Source organism: Falco biarmicus, chromosome 1, assembly GCF_023638135.1.
Source record: "Falco biarmicus isolate bFalBia1 chromosome 1, bFalBia1.pri, whole genome shotgun sequence".
Classification (NCBI taxonomy): Eukaryota; Metazoa; Chordata; class Aves; order Falconiformes; family Falconidae; genus Falco; species Falco biarmicus.
The window spans coordinates 57,210,007-57,237,667 of NC_079288.1; the positions used below are offsets into that span (position 1 = coordinate 57,210,007).

Consider the following 27,661-nt stretch of genomic DNA (forward strand, 5'->3'; position numbering starts at 1 on the left):
TAAAATGGATGTATATCAACAATGTAACATTCCCAAGCTTTCTCAATTTTACTCATTCCCAATTCCCTACTCCTGCATAAGTGCTTCCTTACTACCAGATCACCATCATTCGAAGCGGAAGCACCAACAGGCTGCAGCAATTACAAGATGTGCATTTAGCAGGAACCACTCAACACTTCAGACCAAGACAATGTGCCACCAGCATCTATCAAGCATTTAGATACAAGCTTATGAATCAACATGAATTTGTGGAAAAAAACCCAAAACCCACAACTGGTGGGTAAATTTCATCCTCAGGAAAGGAAACAGTTAAAATTAAGATGCAGGTTCACACTTCTCCATGGCAAAAGCACTCACTTCTTATAATAAAACTGCAACTCTTTTCAAAGCAAGCCTCATCAAGAAAAGCAGAGTTTTGCCAACTGAATGCAAGCTACCTTCAGAACAGATGGCACAGGTGCGACGATGAGCTCCAGCACAACACAATCTTGCTGGGGACTGACTATGTACCTGACAAGTACTTCAGTTTGGACAGTGCTTTACAAAGGGCATTCCAGAAGTACATCCCAACACATAACCCATGAATACCCATGTGCTTTCATTTCCAAGCCAAAAGCAGAATATGCCAGTTCTGTGTTAAGTAGGAGTTGAATTCTGAATGTGTAACATACCTCAGATTAAATTTACAGACACTAATACAGTCTGAAAGTCTGATTCACCCAATGTAATAAAGAATTTTATTTTGCTCGATATATCAAGTCAATAAAGCCAAAGACAGCCAAACAGACTGAAAATACCTTCACTGGTGCATCTGGGATGTCATCTGCTGCAGGAGACGATGAATTCTAGTTCTGACAGGTAATACCACAAGAAAGACTAAATCAGCTACGTGTGATTACAACGTTCTGAGGTCCTGGTCTCTCTTTAGACTCTTCTGATCTAGTGCCAACGAGTTTCAAGGTCTGATTTGTGACCTTACAATTGGAAGACAGGGGATCTCAGCTCACTGGTGACAGAGTGCCGTTCTCTGGCTTTACCAGCCGGCAAGATTAAAATCTAAATACACAACCACCCTGTTACAAAATTGGCCATGCTATATTTGGATTTCAGCCTCAATCCCATCCCAGTAAACATTTGTATTGGAAACCATGCCTGTAAAGAAAGCTACTTGCAAGCAGTGGTTTCATTCTAGCAAACCATCTTTTTCCAGCTTGGCAAATACGAAATCAAAACTGTAAACCCTATGTGAATCTGGAAGCATATCTTGTAGCATAGTGTGATTAAAGTGATTTAAAAAAGCACCTTCAAAAAAAACCCCAAACCAAAAAGAACCCTAACCCAACCGTCTCACCAGTCCTAAACTCTAGCACAGGGCAAAGGAAGAAGCTTGCTACTACACAGTGCCACAAAATGTCAATACAGGACAAGAGACTGCACAGAACAGGCCCAAACCTTGAAGTCAGAGGTGACTTACTGATTCAAGAGCCATGGTGAATGGTTTTAAGGTTTTGACCACTAGATTACTATGTAAGTGGAGGCTTGTCTTGGTTTGTGTATTGACAATATATTCCTACCTGCAGCGCCTGAATGTGTTTCATAAGCATGAGCTGATGACAAAGCATTCCAGGGAGTATCCTAGCTGTGTTTCAACTCAAGTGATATCATCCACCACAAGAACAAGTTCTGATGGCAGATTCAAAAGGAATTGTTTTCAAATTCTTGTGAGAGCACAGCCATACTCTGAAGACGACTCATTTAGCTACCACTAATCCAGAATAGGTTTTAAATTTTCAGGGATAACAGAACTATCATTTCACTCAAATTATAAATAAGCTCATTCTGACTAAAATATGCCCGCAAGCACTGCCAGAGATGTGAAATTACAGCAGGCAAACTTTATACACCCTCTGTAAAAGGTGTTTTGTGCACCGAAGTTCAGTCCCCCGATTCCAGGACGCGCTGACTTTCTGCCATCTTGGCAGGCTCCGAGATGACCAAGAAACTCCTCTCAGCTCTCGAAATACGTAACCGCTCCACGTCGCTCGCGTAGGAGCACAGATCAGCAGCGACTTCCCGGTAACGCCACTGCGCTCCCATGGCGTTTGCAATTACATCCCAGCAATTCCCAAACCCAAACTGCTATCGCCGAGGAATCCTAAAGCTGCCCAAGCACGACCTCACGTCGGGAGCCTCAGTCTTCCCCGGGAGAGGTTTAAGCCCCCCCGCCCCCCCAAAAAAAAACCACACTCCAAAAAAACACAAAAAATCCCCCCCCCCCCCAAACCGGCCACACTTTCATCACCTCGGCATTTTTTCCGAGTTAGCCTTGAAGTTACTCCACCCGGCTCCGATTGTGCAACGGGGCGGCGGCGGCGCGGTGCGCGCTCCCGCCGGCGCGGGGGGCGAGGCGAGGCGGCCAGCGCTCCCCGGGCGGGCCCGGCCGGCCCCGGGCTGCCGGGGAGCGAATGCGGGGAGCCGATGGCACCGCGGCGGCTGCTCCGGAGCCGACGGGAGCGCGGACGCGCGGGTGTGTGTGTCATGTTATTGCAGAAAGCGAGAGATCCCGGAAAGTACCCGAACTAGGCGAACCCGCCGCCATCTTACAATGCGGGAAAGAAGTTGCACGCCAGAGGGGAGAGACCGGCCCGAGAGGCCGGCCGCCTGCCCCGGGCTGGGCCGCCATCGGGCCGAAAGCCCCTCCGGCACACACCTACCGGCACCATCCGGGCCGACCGGCGGCGGAGGGGCAGTGGCGGCGACGCCACCGCCGCGCCGGGGTGGCTCCGGGTTGCGCTGACATTTGAGCGTCCCCAGGAGCTGCCGCTCCCCGCCCCAACCAAAGCCTTCCCTCCCACCTACCCCCCCCCCACCCCCCCGGCAGCCCTGGCCGACCTCCGAGGCCCCGGGCCTAGGCCCTGAGAGACCGGCCTCGCCGCCCCAGCCGAGCCGCGGCCTCGCCGGAAGGAACCGGCCGCTGCCCGGCCTCGCTCCGCCGGCCTCCCGCCTCCCCTCCCCTCCCCCCCGCCGAGCCCGGCTGGAGCGCCGCCGGAGCCGTGCCCTCTCCTCCCAGGGCGGGGGGCGGGGGGGGAACCAGAACTAAAAATAAAAAAGGGCCGAAGTGGGGAGGGGGGGGCAGCGGGGGGCAGGCGGAGGAGGAGCCGCGGCGCTCACCTTGTTGATGCGTTTCAGCGCCATTGTGTGCGAGTGCCGCCGCCGCCGGGCCCGTCTGTGCGCCGCGGTGACTCCGCGCTCCGCTCGCGCCGAGGGGGGGCCGGGAGGGAGGGAGCAAGCGAGGAGGAGGAGGAGGAGGAGGAGGAGGAGGAGGGGGAGGAAGGCGGAGAGGGGGGAGGGGGCAGCTGCGCTTCTCCTTCCTCCGGAAACAGCCGAGGGGGGCGCCCGACCGGAGCGCGGCGGACGCCCGGAGTCCCGCCTGCCTGCGGGCAGCGAGGCCGTGCGCCGGGGAGGCCGCCGGGGGAGCGCTCCACCCGCCGCGCCGCTCCGCCGCCTCCCGTCACCGCCGGGAGGAGGAAGGGCGTGTGTGGGGTAGGGGGTATGCGAGAGGCGCCGTCCGCCCGGGAGAGAGGGCGAGAGAGCCCAGCACTGCCGCCGCCGCCGCCCGCCAGGCCCAGACGCCGCGGGAGGGCGGGAGGCGGAGCCGGAGGGGAGGGGCGGGGCGAGACGCGGCGCCGCCGCTAGCGGCCCCCCAGGGGGGGCGAGGGGGAAGGGGCGGGGCAAGCGCACGCGCTGCCGCCGTGTCCTGTGTCCCGGCCCCGCCAGAGGCGGAGGACGGTTTCGCGGAGGGTGGGCGTCGGTGACGGCGGCGGCGCGAGGGAAGGAAGGTTCTGGGGCCGCCCGCAGTGCCGCTGTACTGCTCCCTGCCGCCGCCCGAGCAGGGCGGCCCGGAGGCTCCGCTGGGGCCTAGCGGCGCGCGCTGCTGACAAGCCCCCACCCCGCCGCCGCCCTCCCGCGAAATGGCGGTAGCGGCCGGATCTACATTTGTACGCTGACGCGACGGCGCAGTATCCCTCCGCGCGTTAATACACACGCACCCGCCCCGGTCAGCTGTCTGTCAGCCCCGACCATGCCACCGGGACGGGAGGGCGGCATGACACCTCCCCCCCCCCCCTTCCCCCCCGCCGGGCCGCGCAGGGGGCCGGGCATCGCCTGCCCCCGCGCTCGGCGTCGGGGCCCCTTCCCGCCCCTCGCGCCCCCGGTTCCCTTGCCCGTGCCTGCGCGGCGGGCAGCGTTCGGGCAGCGGCGCGGCAGCGAGCGACGTGCCGGTGTTCTTCCGCCTCGGAATAATGCCAGCCGCTGACACCCCGTGCCGCAGTGGGGCGCGGAGCGCGGGGAGGGCCTCGGCGGGAGCCCTGCAGCGAAGGGGTTCGCCCCTGTCGAAGTAGCCGCGGTGCTGCAGGTACAGCTAACGGCCCGCGCCTGCCCGGGAGAGGAGCGGCACCGACGGGGGGCGCAGGCCCGGTGTGAGAGTGACGGGCCTGGAAACGGTTTTAGGGGCACATACCAGTGAACCGCTCCGCGTTTGTCAGTATAGGGGAAAAACCACCACCAAAGCGAAGGTACGGTAACACGGCCTGTCAGCACAAGGGCCGGGTTCATTAAGTAATTACTTAGTTTGCCGTGATACCTTCGGTGACACTTCCAGCTCCCTGGGGGCTTTTGATTTTGTGCAGCACAGGTCAACAAATAGTTCTGGGCTGGGCTCCTTTTCTTCATAGTAATAAATTCTGTACATTTATGCATAGTTGTGTACGTGGGGAAAGACCTCTATTCTGCTGCTGTGAAATAACAAGGACTGCTAGATTGCCCTTCTGTTGTAATGAGGATAGATGTATTAATAAACATGGCATTTGCTGTCCAGGGAGTATGGATGTGTAATTAGCTAAATCCATTGCACTGAACTGAGTTTGCATTCATTATAGTGCCTTTACTGCACTACTGTTAGTTTTCCTGCTATCTAGGATACTAATTATTATTTGTCTGGAGAAGGCAGCGTATTCAGAAGACCTGATTGTGTAACAACTTGTTCAGTATGAATCTTGAGAACAGCCAACAGTGAATTAGGAGAGCAATGCGCTTTTTTTCTTGCAATGCACTATTATTTTTTTGTTGTTGTTGCTAAATAGTACTACAGGACTGTCACAGTTTTTTAGTGTTCCTGTCATGTGCAGGCTAGAGAGAAAACAATGCCTTGTACTTGTAAAGCCCAGTTATCTTTCTGTGACCACCAAAACCATTCCCAGAAACTTCCTTGTGTAGTCTTCCTTTTCTGCTTATTTTAATTATACTGAACAGCATATTCAAGAGGTGTAGTCCCAAACTATTTCATTCATGTTTTTATCATCTTAAGAATATTGCTGAAAAACACTGTGCTGTTCCTTGTCTGCTCTGGATTACAGATGCTATTAAACTGCTCCGAACTGCCAGCATGTCTTTCACAGACATCCTCCTCTGTCAATTGCTTACAAACTTCTTGAACTTTGTCATTACGGTTTGTCATCTCAGGAGATTTAGGCACTTAACAGTATTCCAGTTCTAAATTTTAAATTATTATTTGAGATTAATATCCTCTGATGTGATTCTATTTTGATCTGGCTTGCGATTCGCATTTTACTACCTTATGAAAGGAATGAAGAACAGCACAAACATACAGTTGTTAGCATGTAATTTTCCCTGCTAATTTAAGACAACAGGAATTGTTAATCTGGTAAATCAAGTTTTGTTTGTATGCCTTTCAATGGTCACGTGTTAAAATCAATATATCTATTAGCATTTGACCCCAAATAGAATTTGAAACGTATTGGATAGCGCTTGTTTCTAGCCATTGCTCAGAAACAGGTTTGCATATTTTGTTTTAGTATACCTGTTTAGACAAACACTTTATTACACTCACTGTTTTGGTTTTTTTTTTTTTTTAAACCCAAATCTGTCTATTTAAATACCTTTAAATACACTTGAGAAAAAGAGTAACAAATAATGACTTGTGTTGGAATGAAAACCAAGATGCACAGGCACAGTTCCGTGGTCATTTCTGCAAGTCACAACACACAGTCCTGTTTGGAGAACATTATGCTTCTCACCCTCAATTGTGAGATAAAAATCATGTATTTTCCTCTCAGCATTTAGAAATAGAGTTTTTACTTCAGTAGGTATTCTCAGGCAAGTAAGGCCTTGTAACCTTAATATATCAATGTGACATACACAGAGTTTCTCACATTTACCATATGCAGCAGGTGTGCTCTATCGCTACTCGCACTGACACCTCAGAGTAATATAAAATGCAAGAAGCACAGATGCTAGTTACTGAATATGGGTGTTGCAACTTATTGTGGAACTACCCAGTCTATTTGGGTTTGCTTCATTGTAATTTCATTTTTGAAGTGGCTGAAGAGAGGTATTACCATGTCTAATCCTCACACAGTAGTGGAGTTTGGTTAGATCTTCAGAGGTTTATTATGCAAAATAGCTCAGTAGATGTGGCACGGTAACAAACAGTTTGCACAAAAATACTGAGAACAGACCAGCTCACTTAACTCCATCTTTCAATGTTGTTTGCTTTTTCCAGTACGGCATTACAGAACCCTGTGCAGCCAAGTGGTCAGTGATGTCCGAAGGCTGAATTTGCCAGTCCATTTCAGCTGCTTTGTGGTGGCTGGGGAGCAAGCATGAATGGAGATTGCCTTGATATATTGTTAGAGCACTTCCCTTCCCCTCAGCATAGAGGGGACTTAAGGGCAAAGCAGCCCAGCCTTCGTTTAAAGGTTAGTGTGGTTTGCTTGCACATCAATGTCAGGTTTTCACTTCCGCTTGCCTGAGATGAGCCATTTTAAAATTTTGAGCATGCTATTCTACCTGTCTTTAAAACAGGTGGAGCGACCAAGCACCCTGGACACCAAGCAGCATTCCATACAGTATGTTTCATGTATCTGAGAGGAAGGAGGGGAAACATGACACAAAATATTTCCAAGAAGATCTTCGTTCTTACAAAATAAAAAAATGACTTCAGCAAAAGCAAGACATCCTTCTTATTAGTCCATCCAGTAGGTCATTATTAGCTCCTGTTTGGAGGAGACAAAACACAACAGCTTCTGCTGCTGGAAGACAAAGCGCTAAGATGAACAACAACAGCTGCTTCTCCCTGTTTGCATGTATTACCAGGTCTCAGTTTTCTCTTCAGCATCCTGTCCAGCTTGTTTTTCCTTTAATTATCATAAACCAAGCTTGTAGTCAAATCTCTCTTTTAATCTGAGCAAAACTCACCTTATTGGGAACCCTTTTGATTCAGTGGAGACCACAAGGAATAAGATCACAGAAGAAAGCTGATATAATAAGATTTTCCATTAGCTTTTTTTAACACAACAAACAAAAAGGCTGAATTTGCCAATCCAGGTGCCATTATGTGACAATGGAAGAAAAACAGGTTTGGGGATGTCATTGGGTTCCACCTGATCCGCGTTTTAAATACCAAAGACCAGCAGCCCTTCCTGTGTAGCTGGGGGCTTCCCCCTTTCAAGAAGGATTGCAAGGTCATAGTTACAGCCTTTGTACTGTGTGCTCATTTCCCTGGCTGTTACATCTGGGACCATTATGTCTCCTTCTGTTAGGAAGAAGAGGTAGCAAAACCCTTTAGCAGCTGGAGTCCAGCCCAAGGTCAACGCGTTAAGCACCAGATAGCTTTCTAAGGAATAGGAGACAAAAGGTAACTTTTTGTCTTAATATTCCAACGTGGCAATTTTTCATCTCCCATTGTTTCTTCGACAGCTTCTCTGCCATTCTCACTGAAACAATTTCCAAGCTATTCCACATTTATTTTGTATAGTAGTGCTTTTTGTCTCACTGCTAGGTCATCGGGCAAAACACTGAGTCCCTGCATTAAGCCATTTTAAGTTGTTGCAGGTCTAGTCAGGGAGTTGTAAGATCTAATGTTTAAGTCCACGTATGAGTCCCAGTGAAAAGCTAGAATGCTTTTTTGAATAACGGCATGCTAAGGTTTCATGACTTGCAAAGGTCTTGTGGGATTCACAGAATATAAAATACTGCAGTAACTCACACTGAGATCAACAGACCAAAGTTCCCCACAAAATTTTCCAGTCTTCAGGATTTTGTTTAGCGCTTCATTGTTTAGCACTTTTTCAGTTAATGAATATTTTTCTTTTCTCTTGAAATCCTTACAGAAAATAAGAGCTATTTTAAAAGAAGAAAGTTTTAACAACATAAAATTCATTATTTTTTTTTGCAGACCTCAACAACAAAAATCTCTGAAAATTGCTACAGACTATGTATTAGTATTCATAGAGAGTATTCATTTTTTCCCAGCAAAACTACCATTTGATCTACAGGAGATACTCCTTTCAAGTCAGCAGCAGTTTGTGTCAACAAGAATGTTCATTTTCAGTACTGATTCAGCCCTACGGATGTTGAAGCATAAAAGTCAGATGAGCACATGCACGGCATAATTACGATGCCAATTTTGAAAAATGAAAAGTTTTTTTGTCATGCAGTTAATAACTACCTTTGTTTTCTTCTTTCATATTAATTCTTTACATTCCTGAATAAACATAGATAATGTAAATATACATGGCAAAATAGCATCTTAAAATAGGGGTGTGAAGGGCCAAGCAATTAGTCATAGTTGCTAAAAAAAGGTAACACAGGCAGAATTCAGCAGATTAAACCCCCTCTCTGGAGCAAATCAGACTTTTATCAATTTCAGTAGGGCAGGGAACATCAGTTGGAGATTTCTTCAAAAAGGTGTTTAGTGGTGACCTACTTTACCCCATCCCTTTGGAAGTAGTTGCTTTTCCTTGTTATACCTGTTTTTTGACCCCTCAGGCTGTCTTCAGCCTGCACGCTAAGTCTGTAGGAGTTAACACTGTGACCAAAAATGACCAAGCTCGTACAGCAGTTTTCAGCAATACTTAATTTGGTCTGTTGTGTTTACTACAGGAGACATCAAAGGACTGTCTGAAGCTCTTTCAAGATATGTCTATTTTTATTACTTTGACATAATTGATTACTAGTCCGATTTGGACCATCCTAATTCGATTGCTCCTCCAGTGCTTGTTCCGGGATGCAAATGTACTAAGTAAACCACAGCCTTTGAGGTGTGTTTAACAGATGATTTGACCAGTGTACCTAATACACTATAAAAGTTGCTAATCTAGATAAAATGTTATGGATTAAAATTAATTATTCAAACAGGCTAGCTAACATATTTCACAGCATCCCTAGTCAGACTTCTCAACATGCTGCATTGATTGATTTGAAGTGTATGCTTCCATTCTCCTGGCTTGCTACATGCTGAGTATCATTTTCATTGTTTGATTAGAGTTACAGGAAATTAGTTAGCCTGAGCTAATCTGGACACTGATATCGTACTTTATACTGACGTATAACCGCCTCTTATCTTAGGTTTCCCCACAGAGACCAGCTGGTGTTTCTGCAAGATCTGGAGCAGGGACCCTCTCTGAGTTAGGAGCCATAGTACCACTGACTTCCTAAATGACCTGCAGCAAACTAACTTTCTTGGCCATTCCCCCTTCTTCTGAGGCAGTCCTGCTGGTGAATCATTCATATATTTGTAGCTAAATAAATATTACACTTCAGCAGAGGTAGCAGGTTGACTTTCTGTCACTCTTCATTTAGAGGCTGTTCTTCCTTGTAGAACGTTCTCTCCATTTCCCCCCATTCTGTTTTATACAAAATAATGCTGTTTCCTGCGGAAATTATTACGTAGTCTTGTAGATTGCAGTGTTTTAACTGTTTGAGGCGGTACTGACCTAAGTTAAAATAATGACTTAAGTAAATAAGGAAGTCCACAGAAATACTTCAGGGATTTTTTTGTTTGTTTTGTTTGTCTTTGAACTGACAGGAGTATATGCTGTGAATTTAGACAGTGGATTTAACTAGCCAACTACCATATGGTACTAGGAGTTATTCCACTTTTCTTTTTGTCCTCAGTCTCACCTCTAAAGATGTGGCTGATCTTTTCAGTTTTTGGTATGTCCCAATTGACCATAAGATGTCTAAGAGCTTGTTTAGACCTCAAATATACAGGTAATTACAGCCAAACATATCTCTTAGAAGGAAGGAATATTATTCTTGTTGCTGTCATATTTAATTCCAGAAATAGTTTTGATGACTCTAAATAACCAATACTGAATTTAGCCAGTTATTACACTGTTCATCATTATGGTTAGGGGGATGGATCAGGGCAGTATTTCTGACACACACAGTAGTCGTGAAGCATGGTTGTGTTGGCAAGCTGTTGAAAATTTCGCAAATTATAAAGCAAAGGAAACCTAGCTTCTGTACTCCCAACAGCTTTTATTCTTCAAGATAAAGCATACTTTTCAGCCTTTCAAGAAATATTACATAGACCTGTCAGTTTTACAAGCAACAGATGTTATTTTTTTTTATAAAGACAATGAGGGCTGCAATTTTTTTTTTTTTTTGCTTTGGATAATGGGACATCATCTTAAAAAAAAAACCCACTGAAAAATACTTGCTCGAGGAGTTGGTAGTGTGATCCAAGATACTTATTTTCTCAGTCATAGCGATTTAAATTCAAATTAATAGCGAAAAAGATAATTTCTTAGTCCTTCCTGACTATTTGGTGGCCTATGTTAAATGATTTTATGATCTCTGTTTAGCTCCCATATTAGAAAAACATACACTGCTGCAATTAGGCATGGAAGACTCAGGTACCTGGAGACTAAACAATACACTTACCCTTACATCATTCAGGATATTTGATACCGTCAAATCATATTGGACAGGCAATTTGAGGGTCTATGTGCAGCATCCATTTCTACCATACCTGTTTTCTGAATAATTATAACATTTCTGTCCCTGAAGCTGTGAAAATAACTCACAAAAAAGTGTAAAAAAACCTGGATAAAAATATTTTCATTCCTCTTGGGGAAGCAGTTTATAACGTACTCAAGCATATTAATAAATTAACTATAGACACCTATGACAAGACTAATTTTCAATAAAAGACTTTCTGCTCTGCAAAGAAGGGTCACTAGGATCTTTTCATAGTTTCCAAAAGCATTCTTCTAGCATGTTGTTAAAGGTGAATGCCCCTTAATTATCATGTATTTATTTTTCATTTAATTTTTTCCTTTCACAGTCATTAGGCTTACATTTTCTGTAAAGTAAGTTTTGTAAACTTGAGGTGATATTTTTGTATCCTACTTTTTGTGTTGGTTGCTTTCTCTGCTGATTCAAAGGGAAAAAAAATAAATTTTTGAAAAAATCAGTTTCACAGACCTTACAGCTTTCTGTACTGAAGTACAGAATTTATATAAAATTCTGGCAATATCTTGAAAAGTAAGTGAGGAAGTAACTTACAAATCTTCTAGATAATAGCCAACTACCTAGATCTGGAGGTGCGCTGTGTTATAGCTGACCTGCAGGCCAGAGGACAGGAACTGCCTGGAAAAAAATAGAAAAGAGAAAGCATCACTAAGGCATAAAAGAGGCTATATTAATCTTATTTACCTGCTGTAGTACTATTCTGTCATTGCCTTGGAATCAAGATAGCCACTTTTCCCCTGCTTTCATCTCCATCCATTATACATGTATTTGTTGTCTGAAATTGAAGAGGCATAGTGTTTTGTTTTGGGTGGGGGTTTTTTTTGTTGTTTTTTGTTTTTGTTTTTTTCTCCTTCTCTTTATTCTTGTGAGATGACAGAGAAGGAGTATGGGTTACTGTCAATGCCAGACCTGGCTAACTTTGAAAAGGGGAGAAAGGCTCAGAAATTTCCACAGAGCTGTTGCTACACAGCAGCCTAGAAAGGAATGATAAACTGCTGTTTTACTGCAGTGTCAGTGGACATCATGACACAGGAAGAACTTAAGAGCAGAGTGCAGTCATATTGCAGAGATCATGTACTCTGTCCTCAGCAGGGGAAGCTGGTAGTTTTTCCTGTGCTATAATTAGCCACTGCCAACAAATACACATTACGTCACAGGAATTAGTCTTGTGGCATCTCACCTTTGCCTTTCAAAATAAAGGAAGCCTCTTTCAGTGACAGCTATTACTCCAAGGGAGTAAAGCACTAAGGGAAAAAAATTACCTCTAGTTGCCTGGTCAAGGATATAGTCTTCACTGACAGCAAAGATCAATGCAGTTTAAAAGGGAATGGTGAGTGGTCCCCTACTGAAAATACATTGACATCTGTATAGCTTCTGTTCCCTGGAATTGCAGTCATAAGACAGCAGCTTGTAGTGTTTTGATAGTGGCTTTACTTCATGTCTATTCATTTAGCAGCATGTACTTCCCAGATTGTTGGCTTTGTCCTCTGTAGGTCCTTTAGCGTAGAGAAGGATGTATCTGTTCTCTATCACTGCAGCTTCCTCCCAGGGGACAATCTGGGGATTTTGCAGCCTGGTTTATTACAACAAACCAGGCAGAACCTGCACAAATCAGTAATGTATCTAGTCTTATATGAATGAACGTATTAGTGAATCCTAAGGATACTTGTTCTGATCTGAGTAAAACCATTGTGAATTAGCAACTCATTAGAAGCCAATAAAGTTCCAAAACTGTGCAAGTCTGTACATGACCAGCGATCAGTCTGGATCCTCATGAGCAGCACATACCAGATCAGCTATCTAATGGGGACTGAAAGACTGGATGATTCATGTAATGGGTCAAAATTTAAAACTCATTGCAATATTATGTTTACTGTGAACTTGTGCATCATTAGTTTTGCTTGACTGATATTACTTACAATAGTTTCACATCATATAACTTGTTACTTTCTATGTTTTAAATAAAGGCAGTTGAAATCACTAACAGTGTAATAGAGTGGATATTCATAGTTTCATCTTGTGTAATTTCTGCAAATATTATAGTAGCTGCAGAAATCACTGCTATGGACCAGTGCTAACCGTTGCAGTCCCACTCTGGAAACAACATACAATGTAGAAAGCAACTGACCTTCTTTTGGGGATAGCTAGGAAGTTAGCACTGAATACACCTATTCTTTCTTGAGTTGGGCTTTTCTTCAGCTTTGTTTCATATCCAACTCATGGGTAACATTTCCCACTCCCCAGCAGTAGCAGTCAGAAGAAGAAATTAAAATGTTAAACCTGTGGCTGAGAGATCAAATCACAGTATTTTTCTTGCATAAATCAAAACAATGTCTGCTACTCCGTTCACTCACGCACAAAGTTGTCATGTTGGAACTTGATCCAATTCTTAGAAATCTTGGAATTTTTCTTTACATTCCTGTTTTCATTCTTTTCACAAATTAATTTGCTACAATCTGCAGCAATAAACAGCATCCTAAGCCACAGGGAATTTTAAAATTCAACGATAATACAGGCTATTAGTAGGACACTGCAGTTACTTAGGCAATTATAATAGCGCTTGCTTTCAAAACATAATAGTTACCTTGTAAAATTCTTGGACATTAGTTAGATTGGAAAGTAATATCATACTCCTTTAAGCAGTAATTTTATAATAATGAAAATTCTGCTATCACAAAATTACCCTACTGATTCTATTATAAATGTGATTTGTTATCTTAGGTCACTTTTCTCTCAAACACTTTGCCCACCACAGAATAGTAGATATTTTCAATAAACACCAGCAGAAGCCACTTAAGATGCCAGGTCTCTGAGTCAAGTGAAAGCATGACACTCTCAGCTTTCTTCTAAAGGCAATTAATTAAGCCCCTAGATGCAAAACCAAGAAATGAAAACTTAACCTGCATGCAATGCAACTGCAACTTACTTGCAATGTTCATAAGCATAAAATGAGTAAAGTAACCTTACACATATGGTTTTGTGGTTTATGTTTTTCAGCCAGTCTCATTTTTTGAGATCCAATTATTTAATAGTTGGGTGTTGATAGTGCTGCATAACTAACTGGTGGAGACATTGTATTAAATCAATCAGTTTCTACAGCACTTCTGAAGTGTAATGATTTTTCTTGCTTTTGGGGAAGTGGGAGAGAGCTTTGCATACAGCAGGAACAGCAGCTAATCAAACTCCATTGTGAAATGATTTGAATAGAAAGGGAGAGATCTAGCTTCCTCCTAGATAGAGGCTTGTGTCTGCTTATCACAGAAGCCAGCCCTTTGGTGACAGGGCAGTTTTTAGTTGACAATGGTACTTTTGCCTGTTGCAGAGATTATTCCAGGCAGTCAGTATGGAAAATGGCAATGCCCACTCCAAGAAAATGGTTTTAACACCACAATACATTCTGTTGATAGAAAAGCTCGTTACCGTGAAAGAGTGTTCAACAAATTACTATGCTGCTTTGGCTTGTTTTAGAGATGGAAGGACTGTGTCTGCTACCTCAGAACCTTTTATCTTTTATTCTTACTTGGTAAAATAAAATAAATAAATATAATTTATAAATGTTCTTTTCCTTTGCAAATCTTAGGGTTCTAGACAGACTGGTAAGTACTATCTCATTTTACAGCTGAATTAAAGGGACAGGGAAATCAAGCAATTTTGGAAGGTAAAAAGATGAACACAACTAGCTTCTTTTCACCTATGTTCCCTCTGTTGGACCAGGACCAACCAGCTTGCAGATGCTGAAGGCAACTCTTATTTCTACTGTGAGCAGACCAATGCAGCTATATTGTAGTGATATTATGCTTAGCAGAATAAATTCTGCCAAATGTGATCTGCATCAAACTTTTCTACCATTCTCATCAAAGCCTGCGTAGTAAGTAGTAAGTTAATTGGGCTGGTTCTCTTTTGGGCTGTGTTTTGGGAATTCCATGTAAAAGACCTGAGCTAGCACTAACTATGTAGATCTCTTCATGGGGGCTCCATGCTCTATCTTATCTGTAAAGTTCTTGCTAAATAAAAAAATCCCAGTGACAGAGGATACTTACTGCTGAAAGCAATAATCATATTTTGGTATCAGTGACCCAGGTTCTATTCAAGTGTCTATGCTTGGGCTTTTTGTGCTGTTATTTTTATTTCAGCAACTCCTGTATATCCTACCCAATACCAGAGTTTCAGTGGCCAAATTCAACACGAAACACGTAAGCAGAGGCAATCTCTACTTTTTAACAGTTCACAAACTGAAGCTAAATATGCAAGAATGAATTGATGCATATTATGCCCCCTCAAGAAAGCTAGAAAACTTTCCAGATACCCAACAATACTCAGATTTGAGGCAAAGCTGAAAAGGATCCTGATAAAATCCTGAAGAAGCAATCTGCCTGTGGAGTAAGAATGTCCACATAGGGTGTTAAATGTGTGTAATTGAAGGAAGATGTCACAACTGCCTAGTAAACCTCCTGATGTTGACTAGTCTTAAGTGCTGACCTCATAACGTGGTCCCTGAAGATGGACTACTGTATAAAATGCTGTTCTTTTCTGCAAAACTGAGCAAGCCTGCAGCTTACATTTCTCCCCTTAAGTCAAAGAGGAAGTCTGCAGTCAAGTTGGAGAGTGAACATACATCTCCTGAGCTCCAGTTCGAAGTGGATTTCTATAGACTATATTTTGCCTTCCCTCCAGTCAAGAATCTCAGACAGCCTTCATTTTCTTTACAGTTTTTCCATAATCTACGACTTCAGCCTTTCATATACCGAAACCATTTGTGACTCATGTGAACTGATACCTGTGCAGACAGGCGAGGCGCAGTGAGAATGGCTCCTCTCTGCAACATGTGCAGATTGTCTAACTGTGCCGAGTGGAGCACTGATCAAAGGCAGCACAGTGGGGCTCAGCAGCTTCAATGAAATGTCAGCTGTGCTCCCAGTATCACAGCCAGCGTCCAGAGAAGACTGGAAGAACAGAAGAAAGGGAGGAGGGAAGGACAGAGGCTCTCAACCTCAATGTGAAGCTGTTTGATTTAGCGCTGGAGGATTTACCTTATTTATCTTCAGCCTTATGTATTCTTCCCTCACGAAGTTTCACAAACAAGGTTACATCATGACATCTGATGTGTAATCTTTACAGAATAATCAAGCATTTTGCTCTTTCATTATCATGTCTAATAGCAGACATTTGCCTACACAAGAAGGAATCATATTAAGACATCAGACGTAGTCATTACAAGGATAAACTTAGGTGAGGTAGGGAACTAAAATACTCTGAGATCACAGGAATATTCTCACTAGCTAAAGATGATGATTCATCAGGAAATGTTTATGCAGGGTAACAGGCAGAAAAGTAATATTCAGGCCAGAAGCACAAACAAGCTGGATTTGTTTGTCTTAAACCTAGATTCCAGTATTTGTTTTTTTGCCTTAGTTCTTTATTGTGATTTTAACTTTTGGTTAAGATTGTCCTAAACTGATCATTCAAGCAAACTAGTGAGAGAGATCTAGTACTGGGTTTGCATATCCTAGTCAATACGAGGCAAACATGACTGCCGAGTAGATTCAGCCAAAGACAGACCAGTGGGTTCATGTGACTCAAGAAACACCTATAATTACTCTTTCATTGCTTTGCCGAACCCTATTAACTTACTGCCAAAATTCTCAATTACCAATTATAGGCTGGCAGAAAAAGCACACATACGATGTGGTTTCCATACAATGAAAGAAGAGAGAGAACTGTACTCCAGTCAAGATCACATAAGGAAGGAGATACGTTTTCTAGACAAATTGCACTGTTTCAGCTCTCCTGAAGATGCTTGTGCTCTATGCTATATACTATTAGCATTCAATAGATTCACTCACAGTAGCAAAGCATCTCAAACCAAATGGCACTGGACTCGTGACCAAGAGACTAATGCACAAGTTTTCAGGTCTAGCTGGATTGTCTAAATTGACCCAGAATGGCTGCATAGTTCCCATTTTTTCACCAGCTATACAGGGGCAATTTTCTATGCCAAAATGATCAGTTTCTTTGCCAAAATTAATTAACATGCTCAGAAGTTGAGCTTCTTCGCACATACTATTGCCAAACACGAGGCAGACTGTCCTCTCCTCGTAATATTAAACCTCCCAGCACTCACGTTAGCCCACCTCTGAAGAGTTACGACACCATATGAAAAACTTCATTCACATGAAGAAAAATCTGCAGTCTTTTACTTTAATATTTTTAAAGACCGTCGACATGAAACACAACTTCAACACAGGGTGACGACAAGTAATATACAGCCTGTAAATCATACCCCACCCGTTATTACAGCCCCACTCCCTCGCCGCCCTAGCTGTACCTTCGAGGAGGCCTGCGTGAGGCGAAGTGAGGCCCAAGCGAGCGGCCGGACTGCACCACAGACCCGCAGGCCGGGCGCTGCCCCCCTCGCCTCAGGAGAGCGGCTGACCGAGGAGGCGTCTTCCCGGCTGTTAACGGCCGCGGCGCCCGCGCCCACCGGCCCCGGGGCCCGCCGGGCTCCACGCACGCCACCGCCCCCTCCGCGCCGTAGCGGCCGGCAGCGCCCCCACGCGGCGCCCGCAGGCAGCGCGGCCCGAGCGCAGGGAGCGGGCCGTGCCTCTGCGCGCATGCGGCGCCCCGCCCCGCCCCGCCCTGCGGCGCGTGCGCGGCGGGAGCAGCCCGGGGAAGCGCGCGGGTGGCCGCGGCGGGGGCAGTTGGTGGCCGCGGAGCGCTCCCCCCCAGCCCCCGCCCGCCCCGAGGGCCGCCGCCATGGTGCTGGAGAGCCTGGCCCGCATCGTCAAGGTGCAGCTGCCCGCGTACCTCAAGCGTCTGCCGCTGCCCGAGAGCGTCGGCGGCTTCATCCGCCTCACAGGTAGGGGGGGCCGGGGGCCCGTACCCCCTTCCCGCCCTGCCGCCCCTCCGGCGCCGCGGGGGCGTGAGGGGCGCGGCGGGGCCGGCCGGGCCGTTGGCGCCTGCCTGGGCTGCGGCGCAGCCCCCGGGCCCGGCCGTGTCGGGCTGCCGCTGCCACTTCTCGCCGCAGGCACCGCCGGCTTTGTCCCGGCCGGGCCGAACAAGTTACGCGTTACAGACGGGGCGGGCCGCAAACGTTGGATCGCCGTTAAACCGCTTCAGCGGGGAAGTTACCCGACAAGACGTTGAAGATGCTCAGTGAGGTAGATGGTAACGATCAGAGCCAAGTGTAGCCGTAGGGTAAAACGAACCGGGCTCCTCGGCTCGCTTGCTCTGTGCTTAAAACTTCTCTGCGCAAGTACCCGCAAGTCGGCGGCCGTGCACTTGAAGAAAATGGGATTTTAGCTGAAGGCCTAAACCACTGCCTTTTCATCTGCTTGAAGGGTTAGGGAAAGAGTCTGTACTGATTAAAACAAAAATAGAATCTGTTTCTGGGTGCCTCGTCCATACACAAAGTTAGGGTATTTTAGTTATGCTTATTACTTAGTTATATTATAAATAATAGTATATTATTTTAGTTAATAACTTTCATAAGCATTTTCTGGGTGCAGGAGTGAAAGTGCTTTTTCATTAATCATAGCCCTATCAGAGAGCAACCAAGAAAGAAAACTAAATGCTAGCAAATTCTTTAGGTGTTCATTGCATTTCAGTGCTTTGCCAACTGGAACTATCAGAGCTCAGGCTGGGTTGGGATAATACAGGCAGAACCTCAAGTAGTGTCAAATAACAAGATTAGTTTGGTGATAATAAGTAACAGGAATGCTCTAACAGAAACTCTCTGGAAACAGAAAAAGTCTTAAAAAGTGTAGAATCAACCTTATATATTGATCTTGCTGCGTATGACTTTCTGCTGTATATGACTTTAATAGTGCTGGGAAATAATTTAATTTAGAACAGGCACAATTTATTTAAACCCAGGTTTGAGTAGTTCTTTTTCCAGCATGTTTATGCTGCATGTAAACTTAAAGCCCCATTGTCTTTCCCATGACATGGAAACCTGTTTTAAAGGAACTGTTCTTTTCCCACAACTACTGTCTTATCTCAAAATGCTGTTAATGATATTTGCCAAATAGACAAATTCAGCTGCTAAAAAGTTGGGAGGAAGGGGATGCAATAAGCTACAGAACAGCGCAGCTTCTCATATTCCTAGCATTTGGCAGTTTCCTACTTTGTCCTTTTAACCGCAAGCTGTACTTAAAATTTGTTAGTTTAGTAATAGAGAGTTTAGTCTCTTCTTGCTTCACCTGTCCAAACACACATTTCTGTAACAGGATTATTTGTGCAGTCTCTGTATTTATTCATGCTACATAGCAGTGTATATGCTACACATATATGTATATACTATGTACATAATATAATTTATTCTGAAAGCCCTGGTCAGAACTTTCTTTTTTTAATAGCATGATCAGTGTGGGAGAACTGGTTTGCTGTCACATTATTTGCCCCATTGACAGGTACATCCTTGAATTTGGAGGGAGGGCAAGAAGCCTTAAGAGAAACCTTAAGTGGAGACCAAACGTGAAATGTCAGTCCCAAAAATATTAAACAAAGGTAGAAGGAGGAACTGAGTCAGATACTGCTTTTGACACCTGGTAGGATTTAATTACGTACCTGAAAAAATCCACTGCCTCTGTTTCTTGGTGATTTCTTTCACTGTCTTGTGCCAAACACTCTAAAAAGGGGAAAGAGGTATAATTAAAAATACATAGCTATAAAAGCAACATTGTTACGCTTTTCTTTTTTTCAGCAGTCAGCTAGACTAGACTAATACCTGCTGTCATGCTTATATATCTTCCTCTTAGGGTGAATATGAATGAAAACAAAGGAAAAACCAGCAAAACTCTACAAGGTGCTTAAAGTTATGGCATAGAGTAAATGCAACATGGTGAGGCTTTTCAAAAGGAAATCCTAAGATGCCACATCCTAGGCACCTAAATTAAAAAATTATCTTCTCTTAGTGCTTAAAAATTACTGAAAGTCATTTAAACCTCATTGCTCATTGAAGAGTCTTGTACTTACCCTCAACTCAGGACTGCTCAGAACTGCTGCCAGTCAAAAGTTTAATCTGAGAAAACCAAATTGTTTCAGCCAGTGCCACCTCTTCTGCGTTGTTGTGGTGGTCTTCGTCTGTCCTGTCCTAAAGTCATAAGCCTCTAAGAGCAGGGGATTCCCAATTCTGGTAGTGACTTTGCAGCAGCAAATTATAGGATCGTATCTATTGAATTACCATTGCTGAAAGACAATGGTTAGACAATAGAGAAGATTAGATTAATATTCTCTTTTGTGTTTACTGCTACTACAAATGACAAAGGAGCATATTCTTTGGCAAATGACATACCAAAAGTGTCAAACATTTTTCTTTGCATTTTTTTGGAAAGTGGAAAATAATACTGATCTTGAAACATTAACGTGTGTTAGTATTTGTCCTTCGGTGGCATCTACTGAATTTAGGGGATCGGTACTATAAAACACTTGCTAGCATAAACCTTGTTTGCAAAGGCAGGCCAGAACCCAAATCTGGAACAGCGCAGTACTTTGCTTGTTAGCTTTTTTTATTGCTTTTATAAACTTTCCAGGCAGATGCAACTTCAGCTCCTGTAGTACATTAGCTGTAGAAACAACAGACCTTTTGTATAGGATATTGTATAGTGTACTGACCAAAAAATGTTGACACACCTGTTGTCTGTTGTGTCCTCACCAAATCACGATGGAGAACTGCTTGCTTGGAGAGAGGAAGACCATTAACACCCAGTAAAAAACTCCTGAATGTAAAAGCAATGAGGGAGGAAGGGAAGAATGTTTGACCTTGGATTTGAAAGTGGATATCTAAATTGTTGCACTGCTGCTGCTCGGAAGCCTCTTTCAGTTTCTTGTCATAGCTGCTTTACCCTTCCCTTCCCAAGTCTACTGAAATGAACAGTGTTGTCTCATGCCAGCATTGCTTTTTATCCTGGTACATGTCATTCAAACAGCATAGACACTCACCTCAAAATACCATGTGGTCAGAACTTCAAGGTTTATGTAAGAATCTAGGTGCAGGCTTATTTCTATAAAAATGACACGGTCCTGTGTGGGCTCTCTTACAGTTGGCATACATGTTAAAAGGGACTTGAATGTAACAAGTTGCTGGGCAGGAAGAGTACAGTTTTGTGGATCATTAGTTACAGTACTGAGGGAAAGAAGGGTGATACCACAGTAACAACAGTCTTTAGAACCCATTTGAACCATGAATTTGACATCTTGCTAACCTACGCATAGCTTCGGCTTGAAATTTATTTAAAGTGTGCTATGTTGCTGAAAGGACTGTCACCTGTCTACCTTCATAAGCTAATAGACATATTAAAGTGGTGTGTTGGAGTCCTTTGTGTTTAGTTTGTGTAGTAATGAGAACACCCTTAAGAGATCCAAGCAAACAACAGAAGACAGCATAGAACTGCTTATTAGTTCTGAAGAGAATGCAGTTGAGCAAGACGTTTGAATTTGCTTGAAGAATTTCATCAGTTTAGAGAATATTCAATCACAGTTCCAATCTTCATTTTGACAGGTAGCTAAGACTTGTTAAAATTTTGGCTTGCAGTTTAGCTGTTAATATAAGAAGCTGCTTTTGGGTCTGCATAGGGTGATTTCCACAGAAAATAGCTAAAACATAAAGTGAAAGATATCAAAGGAGTAATTGGTGAAAGACAAACAGGGACCAACCACTTGCTTGGATTTGACTCTCAGTGGCTGGCCAGTCCCCTTCTGTTCAGTGTATGTGTTTCTTATTTTTCGGACTTGTTACTGTTGGACTAAGGGTTAAAACAACTTCTCCTTGAAAATGTAACTGTGGCCTGTGGTCCATGGCCTCCGCTTCTTGGAGTTTTCTGGGCATTTCTGTTTCATTGATGTTCCTGATACTTTCCAGGACTTATCTTTGGGATTGGTCTCTGTCTAACACAAGTCAAGTTTGAAGACTAACCTCTTCGATACTCTACTCTCCATTTCTGGCTCCAAAGACTGCCGCTTCCCATGCAGCAGAACTGATAGAGAATCTCCAGAATCAATGTAATTGCTGAATTTTGAGTTATCAGCTGTGAAAATAGTATTGTGAATTGCTTTACATCTGCTTCAGAAAGGTATGAATGGCTTCAAAAACACAGAGCAGCTTACAGTTGTAGGAAGATACTGCATTAGTTTGGGTGAAGCTTTTCTTGCGTTCCTGCCCACCCAGTCCAAAGATCCATGACTTTTTTAATTTGTGACAGTATCTTGTCTCTCATGACCTAGAACATGGCCATGTTGATTTTTCAGTCTCAAAGTCTGAGCTTCTGGCAGTCTTTTGGCAATAACAAGTCAGTTTATGATTCGTGTACACATTGGTGTCATTGCGGGAGCTTTCCAGAGGCTCCCAGATGAGAAGTATGTAAAGGAATCATTGGCTAGTGAGGGCAGAACTTTTCATCAGCAGTTAGCATGATAAAAATATTTTAAAATAACCATCATAAATAATATCCTTGTACTTCCTATTCCTGTTTGTTTCTAATTTACTTTCTCAAAGGATACAGCTATCATGTTCCTGTTATAACCTGGTGGGCTTATCCAAACGTGTCTCCCATTGTGAGGTTGTATCAGGGAGTTTCAAGCTGTATTAAGATGCCACTTGCTGTTTAGTTGCCTGTCTCTTTTAACAACATTTAATTCTGATGTGAGCCATTTCCTTTTTGTATGTCAATATTATCCCAGCTGTGTTCATTACACACTTGATAGGCTCCCAGCTTCTGGTTGTGGTGCACCTATTGGAATGTCTGTTCTGTCTTGGAGTTGAGTAGCGTTGTAGAGATCCACCTCTTTGCCACAGTTAGATACTAAATTTAGAATTTTTGTTTCACTAACCAAATATTTTTCCTCTCTGACATTCCAAGTCAGTCCTTCATGTAAGGTCAGAAAGTACGTTTGGATTCTTGTTGATGGAACACTAATGATAGAAGAGACAAACAGGCCCCACTGTCTAGGAAACTCAGTATTTTGTGTAACCGAAAACATTTAAGTATCTCAGTGTTAATTGTTATTATTTAGGGCTTACAGCTTGCTGGAGGGACTGAGAAAAGAGCAACAGAGATTAGTCTATTGTAGTGACTCCTAGCAAATTCTGTCAGTTGTGCACTGGGACTGCTGCAAGTGCAGGTGTGGAAAGACTGCTGAAAGTTCTTGCAGTGCCTTTAGTTGTGGTGTATTCCCAGATAAATGCAGTAAGTGTGGCTTTCACGACAAAGCCTATATAAAGCTCAAAGAACATAAAACTAGTCCCAGAAAGTATTACATGGTGTACTTCAAGAAAATTCAAATTATTAAGAAAAAGCCACTGTGTTCTAACTGGAAAAGTATTAACACAAACACATGCTCTATTATTACAAATAAAATCAAGCTATACAGAATAATGTAACTTCTCAGAGGTACAACCTACCTAGCACCCTTAGTCTGCTCTTGCATTTCCTTTCTTGTATGTCTTAATCTTAAAAAACCCTACACCTGTAGAACAGAATTTTGCTATGTTCTGATCCTAAATAATTTAAAAGAGGGACTTGATTACATCATCTTGTCTTACAAAATGCTTGTGCAGCTGTTTGTTCTTCAGATCATTGCACTTCTGTTTCTCATTTTACAATGTTTTTAAACTCTTCCATTTCTGTATGAGGGTTAGATCTAATGTATTCTCTAAAAATTTAGAAAAATGCTCTCTCCTTTATTGCACCATGGTACTTGATTACACTGGAGTATTGTCAGCATGTTTTGCTGGGAAAGTGGATCCATCTTCAATATCTATAGATCTTAATGCCAGGTGCTGATGAATTTCTTAAAAAGTCCAGTAAGTTTTCTTTCAGCAACATATCTAGAAAATCTATCATACTTGAATCTCTTACCTGTACTTAAATGTTCCTCAGCTTGGTAAAAAGCAGTTTTCTGTGGCTTGACATACCTTATCTCAGGACTTTTGTCTTTCTCTGTGTGTTGTAGAAACTGGTTGCAGATCTCTGAGCAGAGTGCTCTGAAAAATAAACAAGATTGGTGAAGGTTTTGCTAGTGCTTGAAAATTAAAAAGAAGCTAAAAAAACCTGAAATAAGCAGTTAAAAATTGAATTATAAACCATACTGAATAGTTCTTCATATACAGAACGTTAAGATACTGGTATTGAATATACTAACTGCATGTAATCATGCTCAGTTTACTAGTACAGTGCTGGTTTACCTTGGGTGAGCAAAACCCTGTAATTTTAGGGTTCCTCATTTAAGTATGTCTTTTATTCGTTTTGGATTTATTTCTTTTCCATTGAGTCATCTTCTAGAGTGTCAAAATTAAAGTTCATTTAAATCTTGGGAGTCAAATTTTTATCTTTGCTACAGTAAAGCACAGGTTTTAATCTGGCTCTTCTAAGACTTACCCATGGAGTCTTGTTTGCCCTCAAGGGTCTTGCTGACTGAGCAACTTCATTCCCTACCCTAAGCCCAAGTCATCTGAGAGTAGTTGATGCTGCACCGTACTGTAGTGGTGTCAAGAGGCAATTTAAATTCCACCTGTATTTAGTTTCAGAATGGCTGCGGTTGTTGCCTTTCCTGGGTGTGCTGGCCCTGCTTGGTTACCTCGCTGTTCGTCCGTTCCTCCCCAAGAAGAAACAGCAAAAGGATAGCTTGATTAACCTCAAGATCCAGAAGGAAAATCCAAAAGTAGTGAATGAAATAAACATTGAAGATCTGTGCCTCACTAAAGCTTATTGCAGATGTTGGCGTTCTAAGACGGTAAGACACCTTGTGCTACTGCAGGATTAGAGATTAAAACTTGCATATTTTTATCGGTGCTTCAGTGGTGAATTGTGACATGTTGACCTGTTGCTTTTCTCTGGAGGTGAAATGTGTTCTTGGTTTTTGAAAATGGCGTGTTCTTTTTTTTTTTCTTCTTCTCCACTGTAAACCTGTCTACGTGCAGAATGAAACTGTAGAAACTTGTAAGAAACACAGTAGGGTTTTTCTAGAAACACAGAGTGACCATTTGTGAGTAGATTAAAACCAAGCAAGCCTTGTTTAGTATTTGTAAATACATTGCAACTAATTAAAGGTAACTACTCTATTTTGCAAAAATAATGCTTAGAAAGTTGCTCATATTAGAATGAAAGTAAGGCTGAACCTGTGTTGGTGAGGGAGAGCATATCCTCATCTGGTCCAGAGCAGCCAGTAAATGACTGGTTTGGATAGTCCATATCCTCCAAATCAACTAGATGTATATGAGTGTTTTTCATCTACCCTCAATTTCTTTTGAATGTCCAGACTACGCTCTGTTTTTACTTCTCTGGACTGAATGCTTTCCTGTTTTTAACAAAAAACCCCTGACCTGGACCTAAGACACCCTCTCAACTACTCTCACTTCAGACTAGTAATTTCAGCAAAGTATTTCATCTTTCCTTAAAACAGTACTTCCTGGTTGCAAGTGATTAAATCTATGAAGAGCACTTTTATTAGTTCTGCAATAAACCTTAAACCATTTGTGGTTGTGCTGGCTCCTTTGGTTGCTGTTCTTTCATGGAAAAGGCTTTGTCACTAACCTTGTGTCTAAGAACAGCTATTTTGGGACCTCACAGACTTAGTTACCTGTTAGCAGTGGTTTTTTTTTTCTTTAGTAATGTGTCTTGTATCTGATAAGAGACAAGGAGTTTGACGGTGAAACGGTACATAGCAGGAGGAACTTGCAATGTTATCGAAGTGCTCTTGGCATAGGAGGAAATATAAAAACCACCATGCAGTTGCTGTACAGAGATTTACTAATTCCTTGTGTACGTTTTCTTCCAGTTCCCTGTCTGTGATGGCTCCCACAACAAGCACAATGAATTAACAGGAGATAATGTAGGTCCACTAATACTCAAGAAGAAAGAAGTATAGCAGATGCTTAATCCACTAGATCATGACTGATAAAATGTCTTTTTATACTGCTGTAGTTGCAAGGGACAGCATTTTATTGTGATTGGTATGATTTAGTCTAATGATTGATGTAGATTTCTTTTTGGAATAAACTGCATTTAGACAGTGTTAAATCTGTCACTGTTTCGATACTTCATTCTGAGAAGAATTATGTTTGCTTTGTAAAACTGTAACTATCTGTGTAAATAAGTACTTTATTTCAACCGTAAAATGACTTCCTACAATTCAGCCTTTCTTGTATGAACATGCAATTATAAAAATGTCACTATTTCCAAGTGACAGAAGCACACCTTTCTGTTGATTTTTTTTTTTCTTTTCAGGAAAAAAATTTAAGTGCATTTAAGTGGGAAGAAAGCAGATAATAAGTTAATCCTTTGTGAATATACCTACATGTACCACTGCGGGCAGGCAGCATAGTGTTGTTGAGCTATGCTAGCTGCAGGTCTGGCCTGTGCAGTGCCTCCAGGGGCAGTCTGTTAGTCTCATGCAAAAGCAGCCCAGCTCAGAGGAGCCCCATACAGCTGGGTAGTCTCATACAGCCTCCTAGGTGGAGTGCTGTGGTTCCAGGCCGTATAAACTGTTGAGCTCGTCAGCCACTAACACCCCTTTATTTCAGGCCCCTCTGTTGATCGTTCGTGAGCTTTTGTAAGGAAATACATATTTGCTTCTTGCAAGCTGATTTGCACTGTAGCTGCTACCTTTTGTGGCAGGGACTTTTATGGGAAGAATTGGTTAAATGACAAGAACCAAGGAAGCAGAGCTGAGCTGTATTCTTGGGCAAGTCAGAACTTTGCTGTGGGGTGGCTTAATTGCAGATGCAGGTAAATAATTGCTACTTATCTAACTGCTAGGCTTCTAATTAATTCTTCTAAAGTGCTTTATTCTCCAATGAAAGACTGTATCCATCAGTTTAAAAATAAAAATTTGATCCAGGCTATAATTTTAAACAATTGTACTGAGGCAGATTTCAGCTGCTCCTTGACGGCATTTCATTTGACCCATTGTTAGGCAGGTGGGAAGCCCCGGAGCGGTGGGTGTGCCATTGCCTAAGCTGGTCACCACAGTGCTGAAACCGAAAGCAAGTCAGAAAGTAGTTCTATAACACCTCTCACAGCAGCAGAACTAAGGTAGATCATTCCTCCTGTGTTTTTAACAGGTGTAGTTCTAGGCACCTAAACCTTGTGCCTTGCAGCAAAAGATGGCAGATTAGGATGTGTTTGTGTGTTAAATGCCTGCTTTTATAAAGCACGAAATAGAACCATGGTACAATCTTTAAATGCTTTGTGGTGGTCTTACCTTACTGGATGAGCAAACCATGTTATATTAGGATATAATATTTATAATAGAGAATCTGTAATGTTAGTAAGTGTCTTATACTCAGTCTTTACTTACAGATGTGGTATATTGAACACCAAGCCCCAATTCTTGGGTTTGGTGAAGGAATTACTATGTGAAAAGCACAAGCCTGTCTTTGGATATTTTTTCTTTCCCCCTGGCTTTAAAACCACAGCCTACTGTAGCAGGCTGTTATTATATACAAATCTGTATGCGCTTCCAGCTTTTATCAGGATACTTCTGCATGTTAAGTAGTTTGTTTTCCTCCAAAGTCTGAGAAGGTAAACTGTGCACATCAATCCCATTCTCACTTCTGTTGCTCTACTCAGACAAATCCTGTTAAAGTAATACAGCAAAATTAGTTCTGTTTCTCTCACAAAGCTCTAAAAGGAGAAAGAGTGTAAGGTTGAACCTCTTGACTCCATCTCTAGCACAGCTTAATTATGTAATTTTTTTTTCTTCCTGCTTGTTGTTAGATGAGATTGCTGCTCAACTGTGGCCATGGAACAAGCAGGGGTGTTCTTTTGGTTTTGCTTATGTCTGTAGGGGAGCGGAACACATTTGTAGTTGCAGTTGTAGCACTCAGTCA

The 27,661-nt window shown here is 43.0% G+C and overlaps 2 protein-coding genes and 1 long non-coding RNA gene across 8 annotated transcripts in view; 2 read left to right on the forward strand and 1 right to left on the reverse strand.

Moving 5' to 3' along the window:
* UBE2D3 (ubiquitin conjugating enzyme E2 D3) overlaps positions 1-17,449 on the reverse strand; it is a 36,654-nt gene extending 19,205 nt beyond the window's left edge. Inside the window, exons 1-3 of one of the 6 annotated variants that reach the window (XM_056327528.1) lie at positions 17,162-17,449; positions 15,614-15,779; positions 11,371-11,454 (exon numbers count right to left, since the gene is read on the reverse strand). In XM_056327528.1, the coding sequence (XP_056183503.1) occupies positions 11,393-11,454; positions 15,614-15,779; positions 17,162-17,449 (516 nt within the window). In that variant the 3' untranslated portion in view covers positions 11,371-11,392. Of the gene's footprint in view, positions 1-797; positions 819-2,302; positions 2,325-2,892; positions 2,913-3,171; positions 3,335-11,370; positions 11,455-15,613; positions 15,780-17,161 lie in introns of those variants that run through there. The other 5 variants (XM_056327542.1, XM_056327520.1, XM_056327569.1 and 2 more) reach the window with 5 other exon arrangements.
* LOC130144226 (uncharacterized) lies at positions 3,409-9,620 on the forward strand. Its single transcript, XR_008820063.1, has 3 exons — positions 3,409-3,550; positions 6,581-6,776; positions 6,883-9,620. It is a non-coding gene; the product is annotated as an uncharacterized LOC130144226 (long non-coding RNA).
* Positions 17,450-17,481: 32 nt separating the features above from the next.
* Positions 17,482-26,026, forward strand: CISD2 (CDGSH iron sulfur domain 2). The gene is made up of 3 exons (XM_056327583.1): positions 17,482-17,692; positions 24,353-24,564; positions 25,609-26,026. Exons 1-3 carry the CDS (start codon positions 17,590-17,592, stop codon positions 25,696-25,698), a joined length of 405 nt encoding a protein of 134 aa, XP_056183558.1. The 5' UTR covers positions 17,482-17,589; the 3' UTR covers positions 25,699-26,026.
* The last annotated feature ends 1,635 nt before the right edge of the window (positions 26,027-27,661 follow it).

Excerpts from the sequence above, each read along its gene's own strand:
- CISD2 (XM_056327583.1), top strand. The coding sequence starts at position 17,590 with ATGGTGCTGGAGAGCCTGGCCCGCATCGTCAAGGTGCAGCTGCCCGCG. Across the intron at positions 17,693-24,352 it reads CGGCTTCATCCGCCTCACAG|TTTCAGAATGGCTGCGGTTG; the intron begins GTAGGGGGGGCC and ends ACCTGTATTTAG. Across the intron at positions 24,565-25,608 it reads GATGTTGGCGTTCTAAGACG|TTCCCTGTCTGTGATGGCTC; the intron begins GTAAGACACCTT and ends GTTTTCTTCCAG.